The 18,756-nt window shown below is 35.2% G+C and overlaps 1 protein-coding gene and 2 long non-coding RNA genes across 3 annotated transcripts; 1 reads left to right on the top strand and 2 right to left on the bottom strand.

Annotated features, from left to right (window-relative positions):
* Positions 1 to 106: 106 nt before the first annotated feature.
* LOC135799034 (sister chromatid cohesion protein DCC1-like) lies at positions 107 to 1,700 on the bottom strand. Its single transcript, XM_065312044.1, has 2 exons — positions 314 to 1,700; positions 107 to 258 (listed from the first exon to the last, which is right to left on the bottom strand). Exons 1-2 carry the CDS (start codon positions 1,384 to 1,386, stop codon positions 153 to 155), a joined length of 1,179 nt encoding a protein of 392 aa, XP_065168116.1. The 5' UTR covers positions 1,387 to 1,700; the 3' UTR covers positions 107 to 152.
* Positions 1,701 to 2,206: 506 nt separating this feature from the next.
* On the top strand, positions 2,207 to 3,955 carry LOC135799035 (uncharacterized). The gene is made up of 3 exons (XR_010549870.1): positions 2,207 to 2,536; positions 3,741 to 3,767; positions 3,821 to 3,955. It is a non-coding gene; the product is annotated as an uncharacterized lncRNA (long non-coding RNA).
* Positions 3,956 to 17,370: 13,415 nt separating this feature from the next.
* Positions 17,371 to 18,508, bottom strand: LOC135798454 (uncharacterized). The gene is made up of 5 exons (XR_010549708.1): positions 18,377 to 18,508; positions 18,065 to 18,211; positions 17,689 to 17,976; positions 17,537 to 17,588; positions 17,371 to 17,424 (listed from the first exon to the last, which is right to left on the bottom strand). It is a non-coding gene; the product is annotated as an uncharacterized lncRNA (long non-coding RNA).
* Positions 18,509 to 18,756: the final 248 nt, after the last annotated feature.

Raw genomic sequence — 18,756 nt, 5'->3', positions numbered from 1 at the left:
TGCGCTTCCTCTATGAACCATTTTATGAACAATCAAATTATCTTCAGAATCACCACCGGAGAGCACCACATGCAAAAATCAGATGAAATCAATTCTAAATTCAATGTTGAATAATAGAAAAATAGCTTTATTTACACTCTAAGATAATATATTTATTTAGCATGTTTCGATGAATAATACTTCACTCCATCAATTTTCGAGGGTCGAGCATGTTTCGTTAATAATGCATTGACGTCTTGTTTATCATTCGTTAAATTCCTACAAAAATATAATCAATGAAACAATTAAAAACCCAAAAGATACGAATTCTTACTTAATATAAGGTGCAATCTCATTAACACGCCACTTCTCCTTTGTATCAAATAATACTTTAAATCTCTCATTAATGTTTTGTGGCAATTTACTCTCAGGAAAACTCCAAACAACACTTGGATTTGCTTTTCTATCAACAATTGCAATGCCATACAACATCTCTTCATCAGTAATCATACCTTCAGGCACAGATTCTTGCCATGCTTGCAAAAAGTCTTTTAAATTAAACTTGCCAGCACTGTACAACAGTACCTGAGCAAAGAACTGGCAAACATCAAATTCTTTATATCTATACAACTGTGTGCCATCTCTGACTTTAGTTTCCACAGTGTATAATTCAAATACAGAAGTTAACACATCCAATGGAACTAAATCATTCAAAGTCTCCACTGTCACCTCAAAGTCAACCTCATCTAGTGGCCAAGAATTTTCATCAATTATCTTTAACATGAATGACAATACTCTAAAGTGGTACTCAAAATCAAGCAAACGCAGTTTGCCATCAACTGTAATCACTTGCATTTCATGCAAAGCAGCTTTTAGTTCTGCTTTTGAGGCTTGTTCCTTGAGCCAAAGATCTTCAAAAGTATACAGTTTAGATTTAACAACCTCATATTCCAATTCTGGTCCCTTGTATGTTGTTTCTTCTAAAATATTTTTTAACTTTGACAATTGAGGTTTTCTATGAACAGCTTCCAAATAATCATAGAAGATACCTTCAATTGGCACTTTATGAATATCTGGCAAAGAGTTTTCAATTGGTTTTGCTAGAGTATCTCTTAATTTTAAATCTTTGACAAGCAGCAGACTGTTGGAGGTTTCTGAATGTAATAATTCATATGTAGTATCTTCAGTACAGAGCACAGCATTGTCATCCTGTTCACCATTTATATGCAACACATCCCCTGCTTTTAAAGTTGCCTCAAGTTTTGGATTGAGTTGAATAAACTTATATTCATTATGTTTGTGTAAATTTGATGCAAAGTAGATTGTTTGTGTTGTTGGGAGTAAATCATCTGGGCAGAGCTTGGCAAGGGATAACATTTCCTGAATTTGTTCTTTCGTTCGTTCCATATCGAATAATTTAACAGAATGTAAGTTATCACAACCTAAAAGAAATTAAACTAATTTAAACAAACTTAAAACCGGGATACCGTTTAGTATTGAAGGTTATTTGGTTTGTTTTCGCACCAAAAACTTGGATGCATGATATTTCGCCGCGGAGAAACGACTTATCGCAAATTGTCGAAAGATGGCGCTAGCATGCACATATGTGCAGTAAATTCTAAGCACATATCTCGCTGTCAGTTGTTGGCAGGTAGTAGTGTGGAACCGTGCATGCCGTGAGAGATCGCGCGAATTGGTGCAGCAGGTTTAGTCTTTGGGTGCATTCGCGTTGGACGCTTACGCGCTGTGAGCGCTCACGCTTATAAGCACAAATTTTTAGTGTTCGAGATGGCCTATAGGCGCTTAGAATCAATAAATAAATTTCGTTCGTTTTGGATATTGTGAGCGTCAATAATCATCAACATGGCAACTGTTTATCAAATAATAAATAATTTATTAGAAATTATCGATGATGAGTCTGATGATAGTGATGAGTTTGATATGATTGAAGATAGTGATAATGACATGGAATGGGAGTATTGTAATACTCATTTGAACTACAATTTAGAAATAAATGAAATTTTTTGGTTAGCTTATGCTCAAGTTGCATTCGTTTTGACAGATAATAAAAATTGGCGCTCACGCTTTCGCTGCCCTACCTCTGTGGCGTGAGCATAAATGAGCGCGAAGTCTGTGCTACGAACTCAGCCATGAGCGTACTTATGTGACACTCACAGCGCCAAGTCGAACGATGAAAATGACATGTAAGCACGCTCACAGCGCGTAAGCGTCCAACGCGAATGCACCCATTATCTGTTAAATTTATTTGTTTACGTCCTTGAGACGATGTACCGTCGGAATTCACACGCTACATGCAACTTAAGTGTCTTTCATCCGCGCAGTTGCGAATGTTTGTCGCCGTCGCTGAAACATTCTGAGTCGAGTAGTAATTACCAGTTTGTACTGTGGTCAGTTACTCGTGTATTTTTTGTCGCGAATCGCCATGTTTCTGATAATTTATAGTGTGTGCATTGTTAGCAAATCGTGAAATTATTCTCTGTCGTCCGTTGGATGTCATGGATTACAAAGCCGATGTCGTGCGAACATGTTCCATCTTGTAAGTAGGTAATACATATCTTGCAATATATATAAAACATGTTTTAACTAATTGTCTAAATGTCTAAACTAAAAGCGCTAGAATCTAACGAATTACCGATTATGAAAGACTGGAAAATTCTCTATTAGATTAGAATATAAAATAATTAAATATCATAGGATAAAAGATCGAAAAACGTGACTAAAAGTGCTAAAAAGTGACATTTTTCCATTTTTGCCTATTTTATTCAATCGCGAATATCTCGTAAACTAAAAGAGATATTTAGGATCTGATCGCAGCGTCTTAATCTACGCACTATTTTCTATAAGAAAGGATAGTTAAAACGGAAATCTGAGAGATGAAATTTTAATTCTTAAGAAAAAATTACCAAGGGAGGGGTGCTTGATACTTTTTATCAATTTCAATAATTAATATCTCTTACACTAAAAAGATAACAACACACGAATTGCTGATTATGAAAGATTGGAAAATTCTCTATCTGATAAAAATATAAAATAACAATATTTCCAATACCAAAAGCACTACGCACTACGCTATAAGATAGGATAGTTAAAACGAAATCTGAGGTTTAAATTTTCTTCGATTTTTTATTCTTAACTCAAAGAATTTAGTTGTATTTTGCTCTGTCACCCTTTAATAGAGGTGTTAAATCTTTTCGTCGAGAATTTTGAATTTTGTTATTAAATGTGGCGATTTTTTAATCGCTCTGTGTATTACCTTTCATTTGCTCTTAAATGTAAAATATTTTAGTACACATCGGAAATGTTCTATTTCAATTCTACACGCTTATCGCGGTTTGCGTATAAACAACTTTTTGTATCGCGATATCGCGATTTTGCGTTCACGCTACGAAGTTCGACCGTTTTAGTCTATTCTTACCTGCACGCGGCTCGGCATCTTTCTTTCATTCGTTTTGATTACATTAATTTACATTACATTTTATTCATTGAAAATCGGCATACTCGTAATTATCGGCACCTAATGACAACAGACGTGTTTTCATGTGGACGACGGACCACTACGTCCGCTATTGCATCATTTCGATGTTGAGAATTCTAATTAGAAATATGTATCCTATTGATAATTTTGAATAAGTGTAATTAACATCTGTCCTTGGCAAATTTACCGGAAATGTTGTGAGTTAAAATGTTACAAGTGTGCATCATGGTGCGTGTTTCACACAGGTGTTTTTCTTCTGTTTCAGTACTTTCGTTGATTACCCGATACATTGGTAAGTTTCTAAACAGTATTACCTCATAATTACATTTTTGCTTTAAATCACAGGTATCGTAATAACGTGAGCAACTCAAATTTGACGAATGCCGTCGGATGCGTCTTCGGTCACGCCGCGGACATGTCTATCATCGATTTAATAGCGTGAATTTTTCCTAACTCGCATTTTCTTTTGATTTCATAATTCTGCAGTCGCGTTGACGTGTTTTAGTAGTTTGACAATTAGTTATAGAGAGTAATATATTTGTAAAAGACGATTTAAATTTCTTTTCGCGTGTGTGCATGTGTGTCGGCCGACACCTTCTTTTGCCTTGGCGAATGATAATTTCAAAATGTTTTATTTATTTATCACTCTAGCTTCCCTACCTTTTCTATTCTTTGATATTCTGAGAGAATATTAGTTTAAATTTTCTTCGATTTTTATTCTTAACTCAAAATTTAGTTGTATTTTTGTTCTGTCACCCTTTAATAGAGAATTAAAATCTTTTCGTCGAGAATTTTGAATTTTGTTATTAAATGTGGCGATTTTTTTTATCACTCTGTGTATTACCTTTCATTGCTCTTAAATGTAAAGTTGACTATATTTGTCGTTTCTGGGATGTTTCCTTCTTAAGGTCTGTATTTTCTTTTTAAGTGAAGTAGTTTTCTGTTTGCAACACCCTGTATATTCGTTTTCCTGTATTTTCGATTAAAAACTGTCCAAATTTATTGTTTCTCAGTGTTTTCCTTATTGAACTTTTTATTTTCTTTCATTATATAGCAATTTCCTTCTTGCAACACCTTGTATATTTGTTTTCCTTAGTTTGTTATCAAAAATTGCCTACATTTATTGTGTACTAGTGTTTTTATTCTTGAACTGGGCATTTTCTGTTGCGATGAAGTAATTTCCTTTTTCTCTGAAACTTTAACTATTTATTTGAATTTTCGAAACACGCAGTGATAATTTGTCTGTATCTCGCGAACCGTTCATGCGATTTCAATGATTCTTTCAAATTTGCATAGCGCGAGATATATTTTATACGATACAGCTTTGCAGCCCCCCAAAATGTCGATAGAAGTGCCCTGAAATCGCTCTGAATCTTTCACGACTTTTATGAATTTTCGAAGCACGCGGTGGAAATTTAGCTATATCTCGGAAACCGTTCGTGCGATTTTAATGATTCTTTTTAATTTGCATAGCGGGAGATGAATATTATACAATGCAGCCTTGCCGCCCCCCAAAATCGTGATAGAAATGCCATAAAATCGCTCTGAAACTTTTACGATTTTCACGAATTTTCGAAACACGCGGTGGAAATTTGACTGTATATCGGGTACCGTTCGTGCGATTTTAATGATTCTTTCAAATTTGCATAGCTCGAAAGGCATTTTATACGATACAGCCTTGCCACCCCCCAAAACTTGCTAGAAGTGCCTTAAAATTGCTCTCCAACATTCACGATTTTCATGAATTTTTGAAACACGCGGTGGAAATTTGCCTGTATTTCGGGAACAGTGCGTGCGATTTTAATGATTCTTTTAAATTTTCATAGCGCGAGAGGCATTTTATACGATACGGCCTTGCCGCCCTCAAAATCTTGCTAGAAGTGCCTTAAAATCACTCTCAAACTTTCTGGATTTTCAAGAGTTTTTGAAACGCGCGGTTAAAATTTGGCTGTACCTCGGGAACCGTTCGTGTGATCTTAATGATTCCATCAAATTTGCATAGTTCGAGAGTCATTTTCTAAGATGCGACATTGCAGACCGCCGAAATCACGCTAGAAGTGCCTTAAAATCGCTCTGAAACTTATACGATTTTAGTGATTTTTTTAAACACACGGTGGAAATTCGGCTGTATCTCGGAAACCGTTAGTGCAATTTCCTTGAATCTTTCAAATTTAGAGAGTTCAAGAGTCATTTTCTAAGATGCGACTTTACAGTCCACCGAAATCACGCTAGAAGTGCCTTAAAATCGCTCGGAAACTTATACGATTTTAGTGATTTTTTTAAACACACGGTGGAAATTCGGCTGTATCTCTGGAACCGTTTGTGCGATTTCTATGAATTTTTCAAATTTAGGGAGTTCGAGAGTTATTTTCTAAGATGCAATCTTGCAGTCCGCCGAAATCACGCCAGAAGCGCCTTAAAATTGCTTTTAAACTTATACGATTTTAGTGATTTTTTTAAACACACGGTGGTAATTCGGCTGTATCACGCAAACCGTTTGTGCGATTTCATTGAATCTTTCAAATTTAGAGAGTTTGAGAGTCATTTTCTAAGTTGCGATCTGTCAGTGCTTCAAAATCATGCTAGAAGTGCCTTAAAATCGTTCTCAAACTTTTACGACTTGTGTGAATTATTGAAACACCCGGTGGAAATTCGGCTGTATCGCGCGAACCGTCTGCGCGATTTCAATGATTCTTACAAATTTAGATAGTTCGAGAGTTATTTCCTTAGATGGAATCTTGCAGTCCACCAAAATCTCGCTAGAAGTGCTCTAAAATCGTTATTCAGGTACCTTGAATAAAGTCACTTTTACCGCTACTCTTGTGCGGTGCCCTAAATGGGAGCCACTTCTACCGCTACCCTCGTACGGTGCTCTGAATGGGAGTCACTTCTACCGCTACCCTCGTACGGTGTCTTAAATGGGTGTCACTTTTATCGCTATCTTCGTATGTTGTTTATATGAATAAGAAACAACGTCCACAATATAAAATCATTTCATTACATTAGACTTCATCCAAAATATGAATTTTCATGTTTCATTCTTGACTTTTATCGGTGTTTGTGTGCAAACAACTTGTTTTTTTTTATTGTGCTGCTGCTAGACCGGGGCGCTCAGCAGTTTTTTGTTCTATTTCGGCCGGCGGATATCTTCCGTCGGCTAAGAATCCCTAGTTATACCCTAAATTTTAATTATTTTCTTGTCTCATCTTATAAAGAACTTTCCAAATTTTTATAATGTATAATCCTTTGGCTGCTAGCGCTTTTAGTTTAGATGATATTCATTACTGAAATTACTCAAACAGCATGATGCAGCAATATATTTGGCTATTAGTTATTTTCCGTCTTATTTTCCAAATTTTATTATCTTATCTTATAAATTATTTTTGTAGGTTAACGTTTTAACGAGACCTTACGGATATCTTGGACCAGCTGTGAACTGCATGCTTCTTTCAGAAGGATTCGATAGAAAATGGTAATTTTCGGTAAAGGAAAAAATCGTCAACGATTTCATTTTCTATTAAATTTTGACAGGCCAAGAGGTATTTATTTATTTTTAGTTTGCAAGGTGTAGTGTTACAATTATAACACTGAAACACTGAAATGGAAATAAGTGGTATTTTACTGCCCTACATACATATAAAGTGTGAGTAACCTTTACAAAAACACCAATTATTTAATTAACTAAGGTATACAGTAAACTTTTACGAAGACTCAATCTTGTTACATCCCAAAGCCAATAAATTATTTGCGTATGCCGAGAAATATTGATAATAAAAGTAAATTTCGTGTATGTGTATTTCAACATTGTGAATATTTAGTTTTGTCTTCTCAACTACGTGTTTATCAGTACGTTTGTGTATAAACAACTTTTTTTGTTCGACGGACTCGTGATATCGCTGCATACCTGCCTTGTACCCGGCTACGCGAAGCGCACACGACAGTTGTTTCACCGCGTGGTCCGCGCGCGTGTCTCTCTAATCGCCACGCGTTTTGAGGTTTTAATTGGATTAATCGTCGTGTATTCTTTCGGCCATCGGCTAAATATTCGCAATGGGCATGTGTTCCTATTTTCTTTAATGATTTATGGCGGTTAGAGTCTTCTTAAGTGAGAAATAAGTGTCCGTTAATCCCTGCGCGAGTTTTCAGTTGATAGAATATATTACAGGATAGAAAATTTCCTCATCAATTCACAGGTGAGTGGATAATTAAATTTTTTCGCGGAAAGTTAAAGCGCTGTAAATTACAAACACGTGGGGGCATTTTTTATCATAATTCTTTTTAGTCGCGTTTCCGAAAATAACAGGCTTGATTTAATTAATACAAGCACGGTTTTTAAAATTATCTGAGGATTATTAAAATGACAATTTTCATGTAGTCGACCACGCTTACCTTGCCGTCGGCCGTCGGTTCGGTCATGTTTCCGATGATCACGTAAACATATTTAATCAAATTGCATCAGTAAATGAATAATTTCTTGTTGAAATAAAATCTTGAATAGTTTTTCGTTTTTGCAGTCTCAGTATATCTTAATATTTACAAAGAAATAGTTATTTTTATCGTTTTTAACCACTGTGTTGCTAGGCGCCGTCGCTTACCTTCTGTTGATTTAACTGTTTTCCGCGGGATATTTTTTTTATACAGTTGATGCTACAATCAATTAATAAATATTTATTCACAATATATTAAAATGTAAGTGTTTTATTTTTGTAGCACCTTTTTGCGATTTTCCGATGTTTCTCGGGTAAAATCTCTGATTTTTTATTAAAGTATTATTGTTAATTTGTCAAGTTCGCTCTTCAAATTGTGAATATTAACTCCCTTTGTAGTTTTTAAAATTTTATTTTGTAATACCCTGTATATTAGTTTTCCTAATAGCACGTAGAAAATCACCTTTAGTTGTGAGTTTTGAGTGTTCTCTGTTTTTAACATGGAATTTTCTTTCTAGAACACCCTGTATATATGTTTTCTTTTGTGTCCGTGACAATTTTGCTTTAGCTGTTGGTTTTAGGATTTTCCCGTTTGCATTTTAAATTTTCTTTCGGGAACACCCGGTATAATAGTAATATGTGCAGTAAATTCTAAACATATCTCGCTGCCAGTTGTTGGCAGGTAGTAGCCAGTGTGGAAACGTGCATGCCGTGAGAGATCGCGCGAATTGGTGCAGCAGGTTTAGTCTTTATCTATTAAATTTATTTGTTTACGTCAGCGAGACGATGTGCCGTCGGAATTCACACGCTACATGCAACTTAAGTGTCTTTCATCCGCGCAGTTGCGAATGTTTGTCGCCGTCGCTGAAACATTCTGAGTCGAGTAGTAATTACCAGTTTGTACTGTGGTCAGTTACTCGTGTATTTTTTGTCGCGAATCGCCATGTTCCGATAGCGATTAATTCGGTTTACGAATCAATGCCATGTAATAATAAAACTTTGTTGTGTTTCTGATAACTGATAGTGTGTGCATTGTTAGCAAATCGTGAAATTATTCTCTGTCGTCCGTTGATGTCATGAATTACATAGGCGATGTCGTGCTAGCATGTTCCATCTTGTAAGTAATACATATCTTGCAATATATATAAAACATGTTTCAATCAAATGTCTAAATGTCTAAACTAAAAGCGCTTTTGTGAATCTAACGAATTACCGATTATGAAAGACTGGAAAATTCTCTATTAGATTAGAATATAAAATAATTAAATATCATAGGATAAAGATCGAAAGATGTGACTAAAAGTACTAAAAAAGCGACATTTTTTACCCTTTGCCTATTTTATTCAATCGCGAATATCTCATAAACTAAAAGAGATAAATAGGATCTGATCACAGCGTCTTAATCTACAGACTATTCTCTATAAGATGGGATAGTTAAAACGGAAATCTGAGAGATGAAATTTTAATTCTTAAGAAAAAATTGCCAAGGGGGGGTGCTTGATAATTTTTATCGACGATTTTCAATAGCGAATATCTTCCAAACTAAAAGAGATAGCAACCTGAAAATTGCGGCTTAGTTAACACTCACGAAATTTGTAAAATTTTATAAAAGAAATCACGCTGAAAGTGTTTTAAAATCGCTCTCAAACTTTTACAATTTTTGTGAATTTTCGAAACACGCGGTGGAGATTTGTCTGTATCTTGAGAACCGTTGGTGCGATCGTCTTTCTCATTTTTGTAAACTTGTGCCATAATTTACAACTGATATGAAAAATGATATTATATTTTATTTTAGTACACATCGGAAATGTTCTATTTCAATTCTACACGCTTATCGCGGTTTGCATATAAACAACTTTTTGTATCGCGATATCGCGATTTTGCGTTCACGCTACGAACGTTCGACCGTTTTAGTCTATTCTTACCTGCACGCGGCTCGGCATCTTTCTTTCATTCGTTTTGATTACATTAATTTACATTACATTTTATTGATTGAAAATCGGCATACTCGTAATTATCGGCACCTAATGACAAAAGACGTGTTTAGTGTTATGCTAAGGGTGTTTTGCATGTGAGCTGATAATAAAACTCGTGTTTTCATGTGGCCGACGGACCACTACGTCCGGCTAATGTATCATTTCGAAGTTGAGAATTCTCATTAGAAATATGTATCCTACTGATAATTTTGAATAAGTGTAATTAACATCTGTCCTTCGAAAATTTTCCGGGAATGTTGTGAGTTAAAATGTTACAAGTTCATTATCCGACAGAGCGTATTTAAATAAGTGTGCATCATGGTGCGTGTTCTCACACATGTGTTTTTCTTCTGTTTCGGTACTTTCGTTGATTACCCGATACATTGGTAAGTAACAGTATTACCTCATAATTACATTTTTGCTTTAAATCACATGTATCGTGATAACGTGAGCAACTCAAATTTGACGCATGCCGTTTAATAGCGTGAATTTTTCCTAACTCGCATTTTCTTTTGATTTCATAATACTGCAGTCGCATTGACGTGTTTTAGTAGTTTGACAATTAATTATAGAGAGTAATATATTTGTAAAATGACGATTTAAATTTCTTTTCGCGTGTGTGCATGTGTGTCGGCCGACACCTTCTTTTGCCTTGGCATATTTGGAAAATCTGTCGCAATGATAATTTCAAAATTCATATTGATGTTTTATTTATTTATCACTCTAGCTTCCCTACCTTTTCTATTCTTTGCTACTCTGAGAGAAACAGATATTAGTTTAAATTTTCTTCGATTTTTATTCTTAATTCAAAATTTAGTTGTATTTTTGTTCTGTCACCCTTTAATAGAGAATTAAAATCTTTTCGTCGAGAATTTTGTTATTAAATGTGGCGATTTTTTTTATCACTCTGTGTATTACCTTTCATTGCTCTTAAATGTAAAATCGACTATATTTGTCGTTTCTGGGATGTTTCCTTCTTAAGGTTTGTATTTTCTTTTTAAGTGAAGTAGTTTTCTGTTTGCAACACCCTGTATGTTTGTTTTTCTTGCGTTCCCATTGTAAGTTTTTTAAATTTCCTTTGGAACACCCTGTATATTCGTTTTCCTGTATTTTCGATTAAAAACTATCCAAATTTATTGTTTCTCAGTGTTTTCTTTATTGAACTTTTTATTTTATTTCATTATATAGCAATTTCCTTCTTGCAACACCTTGTGTATTTGTTTTCCTTAGTTTGTTATCAAAAATTGTGTCCTTGTGCTTATTCTTGAACTGGGCATTTTCTGTTGCGATGAAGTAATTTCCTTTTTCTCGGAAACTTTAACTATTTATTTGAATTTTTGAAACACGCAGTGATAATTTGCCTGTATCTCGCGAACCGTCCATGCGATTTCAATGATTCTTTCGAATTTGCATAGCGCGAGACATATTTTATACGATACAGCCTTGCAGTCCCCCAAAATGTCGATAGAAGTGCCCTGAAATCGATCTGAATCTTTCACGACGTTTATGAATTTTCGAAAGACGCGGTGGAAATTTAGCTATATCTCGGAAACCGTTCGTGCGACTTTAATGATTCTTTTAAATTTGCATAGCGGGAGATGTATATTATACAATACAGCCTTGCCGCCCCCCAAAATCGTGCTAGAAGTGCCATAAAATTGCTCTGAAACTTTTACGATTTTCACGAATTTCGAAACACGCGGTGGAAATTTGGCTGTATCTCGGGTACCGTTCGTGTGATTTTAATGATTCTTTCAAATTTGCATAGCGCGAAAGGCATTTTATACGATACAGCCTTACCCCCCCCCCCCCCAACTTGCTAGAAGTGCCTTAAAATTGCTCTCCAACATTCACGATTTTCATGAATTTTCGAAACACGCGGTGGAAATTTGCCTATATTTCGGGAACTGTGCGTGCGATTTTAATGATTCTTTTAAATTTGCATAGCACGAGATGTATTTTATACGATACAGCTTTGCCGCTCCCCAAAATCTCGATAGAAGTGCCTTAAAATGGCTCTGAAAGTTTTACGATTTTCACGAATTTTCGAAACACGCGGTGGATATTTGGCTGTGTCTCGGGAATCGTGCGTGCGATTTTAATGATTCTTTCAAATTTGCATAGCGCGAGAGGCATTTTCTAAGATGCGACATTGCAGACCGCCGAAATCACGCTAGAAGTGCCTTAAAATTGCTCTGAAACTTATACGATTTTAGTGATTTTTTTAAACATACGGTGGAAATTCGGCTGTATCTCGGAAACCGTTTGTGCAATCTCCTTGAATCTTTCAAATTTAGAGAGTTCAAGAGTCATTTTCTAAGATGCGATCTTGCAGACCGCCGAAATTACGCTAGAAGTGCCTTAAAATCGCTCTGAAACTTATACGATTTTAGTGATTTTTCGAAACACACGGTGGAAATTCGGCTGTATCTCGGGAACCGTTTGTGCGATTTCCATGAATTTTTCAAATTTAGATAGTTCGAGAGTCATTTTCTAAGATGCGACTTTGCAATCCGCCGAAATCACGCTAGAAGTGCCTTAAAATCGCTCTGAAACTTATACGATTTTAGTAATTTTTTTAAACACACGGTGGAAATTTGGCTGTATCTCGCGAACCGTTGTACGATTTCAATGACTATTAAAATGTAAGTGTTTTATTTTTGTAGCACCCTTTTGCTCAATTTTCCGATGTTTTTCGAGTAAAATCTCTGATTTTATATTAAAGTATTGTTGTTAATTTGTCAAGTTCGCTCTTCATATTGTGAATATTGACTCCCGTTTGGTAATAAGTATAAGTTTACGACATATTTACGCGTTTTATAAAGTGTAAAGTACGTAAAGTTGCCACAAAACAACATGTGTTAACTAAGCCCTCGGTAGGTTGACACAATCGATACAATTATACATAAAATATAATACATAAAAACATAAATATATAAAGTTTACATTTGGTATTAGTAAATTAATATAATAACTTATATAATTATTTATTTCAATTTACGATGTGTAGTGTTAATGTATCACTGTTGCACCAAAATGGAAATAAGCGGTATTTTACTGTTCACATACATATAAAGTGTGAGTAACCTTACAAAAACGTGCCACTATTTAATTAACTAAGGTATACAGTAAATTTTACGAAAACTCAATTCATTACATCCCAAAGCCCATAAATTCTTTTCGTATGCAGAGAAATATTGAAAGTAAAGTAAATTTCGTGTATGTGCATTTCAAGATTGTAAATTTTAGTTTCTGACTCGTGATATCGCTGCATACCTGCCTTGTGGCTCCGCCACGCGCAGCGCACACGACAGTTGTTTTCACTGCGTGGTCTGCGCGCATCGTCTCTAATCGCCACGTTTTGAGGTTTTAATTGATTAATCGTCGGGTATTCTTTTCGGCCATCGGCAAAATAAGCCTGCAATGGGCATGTGTTCTATTTTGTTTACCATTTCTATGGCGGTTAGAGTCTTCTTAAGTGAGTAGCCAAATAAGTGTCCGCTAATCCCTGCAAGGGAGTGAGTTTTCAGTTGATAGAATATATTACAGGATAGAAAAATTTCCTCATCAATTTACAGGTGTGGGTGGTTAATTAAAAATTTTTCAAGTGGAAAATTAAAGCGGTTTTAACTTAAATTGATTATTATTCAATTTGTGGGATATTAATTTGTAAATTAAGCAAACACGTGGTGGCATTTTTATCAGAATTCTTTTAGTCGCGTTTCCGGAAAGTAACAGGATTGACTTAATTATTAAGGCACAGTTTTAAAATTATCTGAGGATTATTAAAATGACAATTTTCTATGTGGTCGACAACGCTTAAATTTCTAAGTCGTCGGCCGTCGGTTCGGTCATGTTTTCTTGATGATCACGTAAACATTTTCAATCAAAATTGTATCAGTAATTTAATTCATTTCTTGTTGAAATAATATCTTCGAACGGTGAATAGTTTTTCGTTTTCGCAGTCTCCCAGTATATATATTAATATTTGTTAGTATTTTTATCGTTTATAACCATTGTAAGTTGCTAGGCGCCGTCGCTTGCCTTCTGTTGATTTAAATGTTTTCGCCGGATATTCTTCTTTATACAGTTGATGCTACCATCAATTAATAAATATTTCTTCACAATATATAAAAATGTAGTGTTTTATTTTTGTAGCACCCTTTTGCTCAATTTTCCGATGTTTTCGGGTAAAATTCTGATTTTTATTAAAGTATTGTTGTTAATTTGTCAAGTTCTGCTCTTCTTCATATTGTGAATATTAACTCCTTGTAGTTTTAAAATTTTTATTTTTTATAACACCCTGTATATTAGTTTTCCTAAATAGCAATGTGGGGAAAAATCACCTTTAGTTGTGAATTTTGAGTACTTTCTGTTTTTAATATGGAATTTCTTTTCTAGAACACCTGTATATATGTTTCTTTTCTTGTGTCCGTGAAATGTTGCTTTAGCTGTTGTTTTTACATTTGCACTTAAATTTTCTTCTGGAAATACCCCTGTATATTAGTTTCCTGAACGTCGAGTGAAACGAAAGCGGCGTTTGTAGTATTGAGTTTCTTTGTTTGCACTTTAAATTTATCTTGTGTAACACCCTGTATATTTGTTTCCATTTTCAATCACCTACAAAATTACTAATTATCTATTTCCTAATTTCCTTATTTTCTGGTAGAACTTTTATGAAGTAGTACTTGCTGGCATGTGCGCGGCTATGGAGGTCGTAAGTCTTGTTTCAATATGGAGCTATATATTTTGTTGACTCGTAAAATCTAACCTTTGTATTCTATTGTTAATAAAGAAATAGTAAGATATATTGACTTCTTTTGATTTTTGTGTACCCTTTCTATCATTTCAGAACAGGTCTCTAAGTATATTCCTCTCTCAGGGGATGATCCCCACTATAAAAATTGTTAAGGTATCCTGTGTGATTTTGTGTACCTTCTTCATTTCAGCGACAGTCAGAACTTGTAAGAATATTTTTAAGTGTCACCTCTTCACTTGAGGCGACTTAAAACTTATGAAATATTTTTATAAGTTCTTAAAAGGATGTCCCTATAAGGAGCCTCTCCCACTCAAAATCCCACCATAAAATTGTTGATATGCCTTGATACTCTGGGATGAAGCGCAGAGACATCGTAGCTGTAGGATGGGCCGGGGAGTACTGATAGACCGAAGCTCCGGCGCTCTGGGAGACGTCGACCGTAGACTGTCTTATATAACGACACGCGCCAAAAATTTAAAAATCTGATCCTCTCCCCGTTTCTCTTTCTTCTATCTCCTACTCTTTCTACTCTATTCACTTATTCTACTCTATTCTCTTCCTTCTATCTTCTGCTCTCTCTGCTATTCCTTCTTCTACTTCTCCTATATTTCTGTTCTCTGCTCCTCCACTTGCTTTCTTACTTCTCATATTGCCTTCACTTGTATTTCAATTTCTCTCATATTTTGTTGCAATTTATATATGCAACCCAAATTACACCTGATATTTTTATATTTGAGAAAAATGCCTTCTATACCTGAGATTCGATCCGTGTCTGCTGGCATGCCAGCAGGTGCACATCTCCACTCGGCCACCGAGTGTTTTTGTCATTAATATTTGATTCTTCTATTTATGTTTCTACTTTATTCAACTTTTTAAAAACAACAACATACCTTAGCTATATTTGCCCCTCACATAAGCTTCATATGAAATATGATTTAAGACGCATATCCTGAAACAACAAAGAGGATATCACAAGAAGAATGAATAATATTTTAATTTTAAATTGAGTTTTATTAATTGTATTTAACAATACATTCTCCATTTTTAATAAAACGAACATTGCATTCTGATTCAAATTATATCCTACACGTACCATCAAGCCTAACGCTCTCTTATCAAACGTTACACACAAAGTAGAACTGATAGTAAATTGATGTTACTACTCACTCATAACGTTTGCACTAACAACTATGCCACGCGGAGAAAACGCGTGATTTATCCCCTCTAATTAACAATACCATTTTGGCCTATAAATCCAATTAGAATCCGTAGCCCAACGAAAGAGATCCGACGGCCGGCGGCTGATGGCTTATACACGCGCAAGTGGTGTCTTAAGTCTCGCGTCGATTTGAGATAAATCACTTGTTCAGTAGTTGATAGCAAGCGATGACTAAACGATTCTAATGCTCGCACCCTATTAAAGTCTCCCGAAATACTAACAGTCGTGATGAAGACCAGCGGCGAAACAGAACACGTTCACACAGCACAAATGCGTAGCACCGGCATCAACCCACAACGCTCTCTTATCAAACGTTACACACAAAGTAGAACTGATAGTAGAATTGATGTTACTACTCACTCTATAACGTTTGCACTAACAATTATGCCACGCGGAGAGAACGCGTGATTTATCCCCTCTAATTAACAATACCAATTTGGCCTATAAATCCAATTAGAATCCGTAGCCCAACGAAAGAGATCCGACGCCCGGCGGCTGATGGCTTAAGCACGCGCAAGTGGTGTCTTAAGTCTAGAGTCGATTTGAGATAAATCACTTGTTCAGTAGTTGAAAGCAATCGATGACTAAACGATTCTAATGCTCGCAGCGTATTAAAGTCTCCCGAAATGATAACACTCGCGATGAAGACCGGTGGTGAAACAGAACACGTGCACACAGCACAATTGCGTAGCACCGACTGACTAAACAGGGAAAAACAGCAGCCAATACGCCAGCGCAAGATGTACTGAGCAGTATAGCGAATTCTCACCAGAAGCCGACGACACACGGCGACCGGTGCGGTGCTGTTCAAATTTCAAATGGCAGCGCACACCGAGTTGCGCAACCCAAGGTCGAACTGAAAGCATAAACAAAGTGTAGCAAATTCTGCAGATCATATAAAGAACATGGATTGAACATGATATTTAGACTATTGCTATCATATTCTAACTCACCTGCTATCACCTTATCCTGATATTTCTATCTCACTCGCTTGAACGATAATTAATAAAACACAATCCATGTTATATATAATTCAAAAACTATTCAAAATGACTAAATGAAAACAAACAGTTACAAGATATCGACATAACAACGTACGAAACGTACAATTTATCAAACAATACACGATCTACAGGTACATGTCTTACGACATTAGAATAAAACGCCATGAAGAATTAAATTTTACATCCTTAGGGACCTCGCTGATATTACGAGGATGACGCGTTCATGTGCTAAACCACGAAAACAAGCAAAATCAGTACTACGAAACACAAAAAGTATATTTTTCTCGCTAATTCATAAGTTATTCATAAAAGTGATGTATGAAAATAATAAAGAAATTAAATACTTACAATATGATGCAAGAATGGTTCTCCTACGATATCGGGCTCGGGTGCAGAACACATAAAACCAGCAAAAAGAAGTCCTTTGCAACACAGAAATGTAATTTTTGTCCTAATTCATGAGCTAATCACAAAAATTAGTTATGAAATCGATAAAGAAATTAAATACTTACAATCTGATGCAAGAATGGTCATTCTACGATGTCAGACTCAGCTGCAATATCCCTAAAACAAGCAAAAATTAGTCCTTCCAACATAAAAATGCAATTTTGGGGGTCAATTTGTGGGATAATCACAAAAGTAATTTAGGAAAATGATAATGAAATTAAATACTTACAATCTGATGCAAGAATGGTTCTTCTAGGATGTCAGACTAAGGTGCAAAATCCCTAAAACAAGTAAAAATAAGTCCTTCCAACATTGAACTTAACAATCTTCACATAGTATTAAGAACGTAATTTCACATGTGACAAATAACATTTAACATACTTAGCGCCTCCCACTGCTACAGCAGTGTACAGTCTTAATGTTGCCTTTTAACAAGCGTAATAAGTTTATAACAATAGTTCTGCGATGTCTTTTTTAGCCAAATTCCATTTGAAACACAAGTTTTGCGCTGTTTTTTGGTCCAATTATATTAAAGGCAGCAAAAATATGGCCACGTTTGACGGTGTTCATTCTTCTTCTTCGCCCGGTCTTCTGGCCTCTGTGTATCGCAAAATGTAAGATGTTGATGCTACGTCCAAATCCATGGAATTCCCCAGTAAAAAGGTAAATCTAAAAATCCGAGTGTTAAAATGCAATTTATAAATTTCTAGTTTTTTTTAGCTTTAAGATTAGGAAAACATAAAATTCCATCACTTACAGTAAGAAACAAGTTCGAAAATCCTAGCGCGTTCTGAAGAAACCAAAAGACGCTTCTCGTCATGGACTGTTACTGATTCTCAATCAAAGCTTCAGGATTATAGACGCGGTAGGCCCGTGCAGATTGATGACCCGCTTCCATATTCACCTGAGGTGAAAACAAAACTTTATTAGCATAACAACGAGCAAGAAGTAATATAAAAGCGAAGTATTGCTGAAGTTTGGGGGTGTTTTCCGGATAGTTTAAGTTGTATTTCTTATCTACCTCTTCTAAGGCTCATTCAACAGAAACGTTTTTGTAAAGGTTACTCACACTTTATATGTATGTAGGACAGTAAAATACCACCAAGCATTTATAACACTACGTAAAAAATTGAAATAAATAATTATATAAGTTAATTTAATAAAAACGAATGTAAATCTTTATATATTTATGTTTTATATATTATACTTTATGTATAATTGTGTCGATTGTGTCAACCTACCGAGGCTTAGTTAACACACATGTTGTTTGTAAAGCGTACTTTACACTTTATAATACACGTTAATATGGCAGTAAACTTATACTTGTTTCCATTTATGTGTTACAGTGTTATAATTGTAACACTACACCTTGCAAAATAGAAATAAATAAATACCTCTTGGCCTGTCAAAATTTAATAGAATCTTGAAATCGTTGAAGAAGCTTTCTAG

Source organism: Atheta coriaria, unplaced genomic scaffold (genome assembly GCF_025399875.1).
Source record: "Atheta coriaria isolate IRGN ID8LTWV9N9 unplaced genomic scaffold, Caltech_Dcor_3.1 hic_scaffold_9_pilon, whole genome shotgun sequence".
Classification (NCBI taxonomy): Eukaryota; Metazoa; Arthropoda; class Insecta; order Coleoptera; family Staphylinidae; genus Dalotia; species Dalotia coriaria.
The sequence above is the reverse complement of the archived record's forward strand: the minus strand, read 5'-3'. Positions and strand labels throughout refer to the sequence as shown.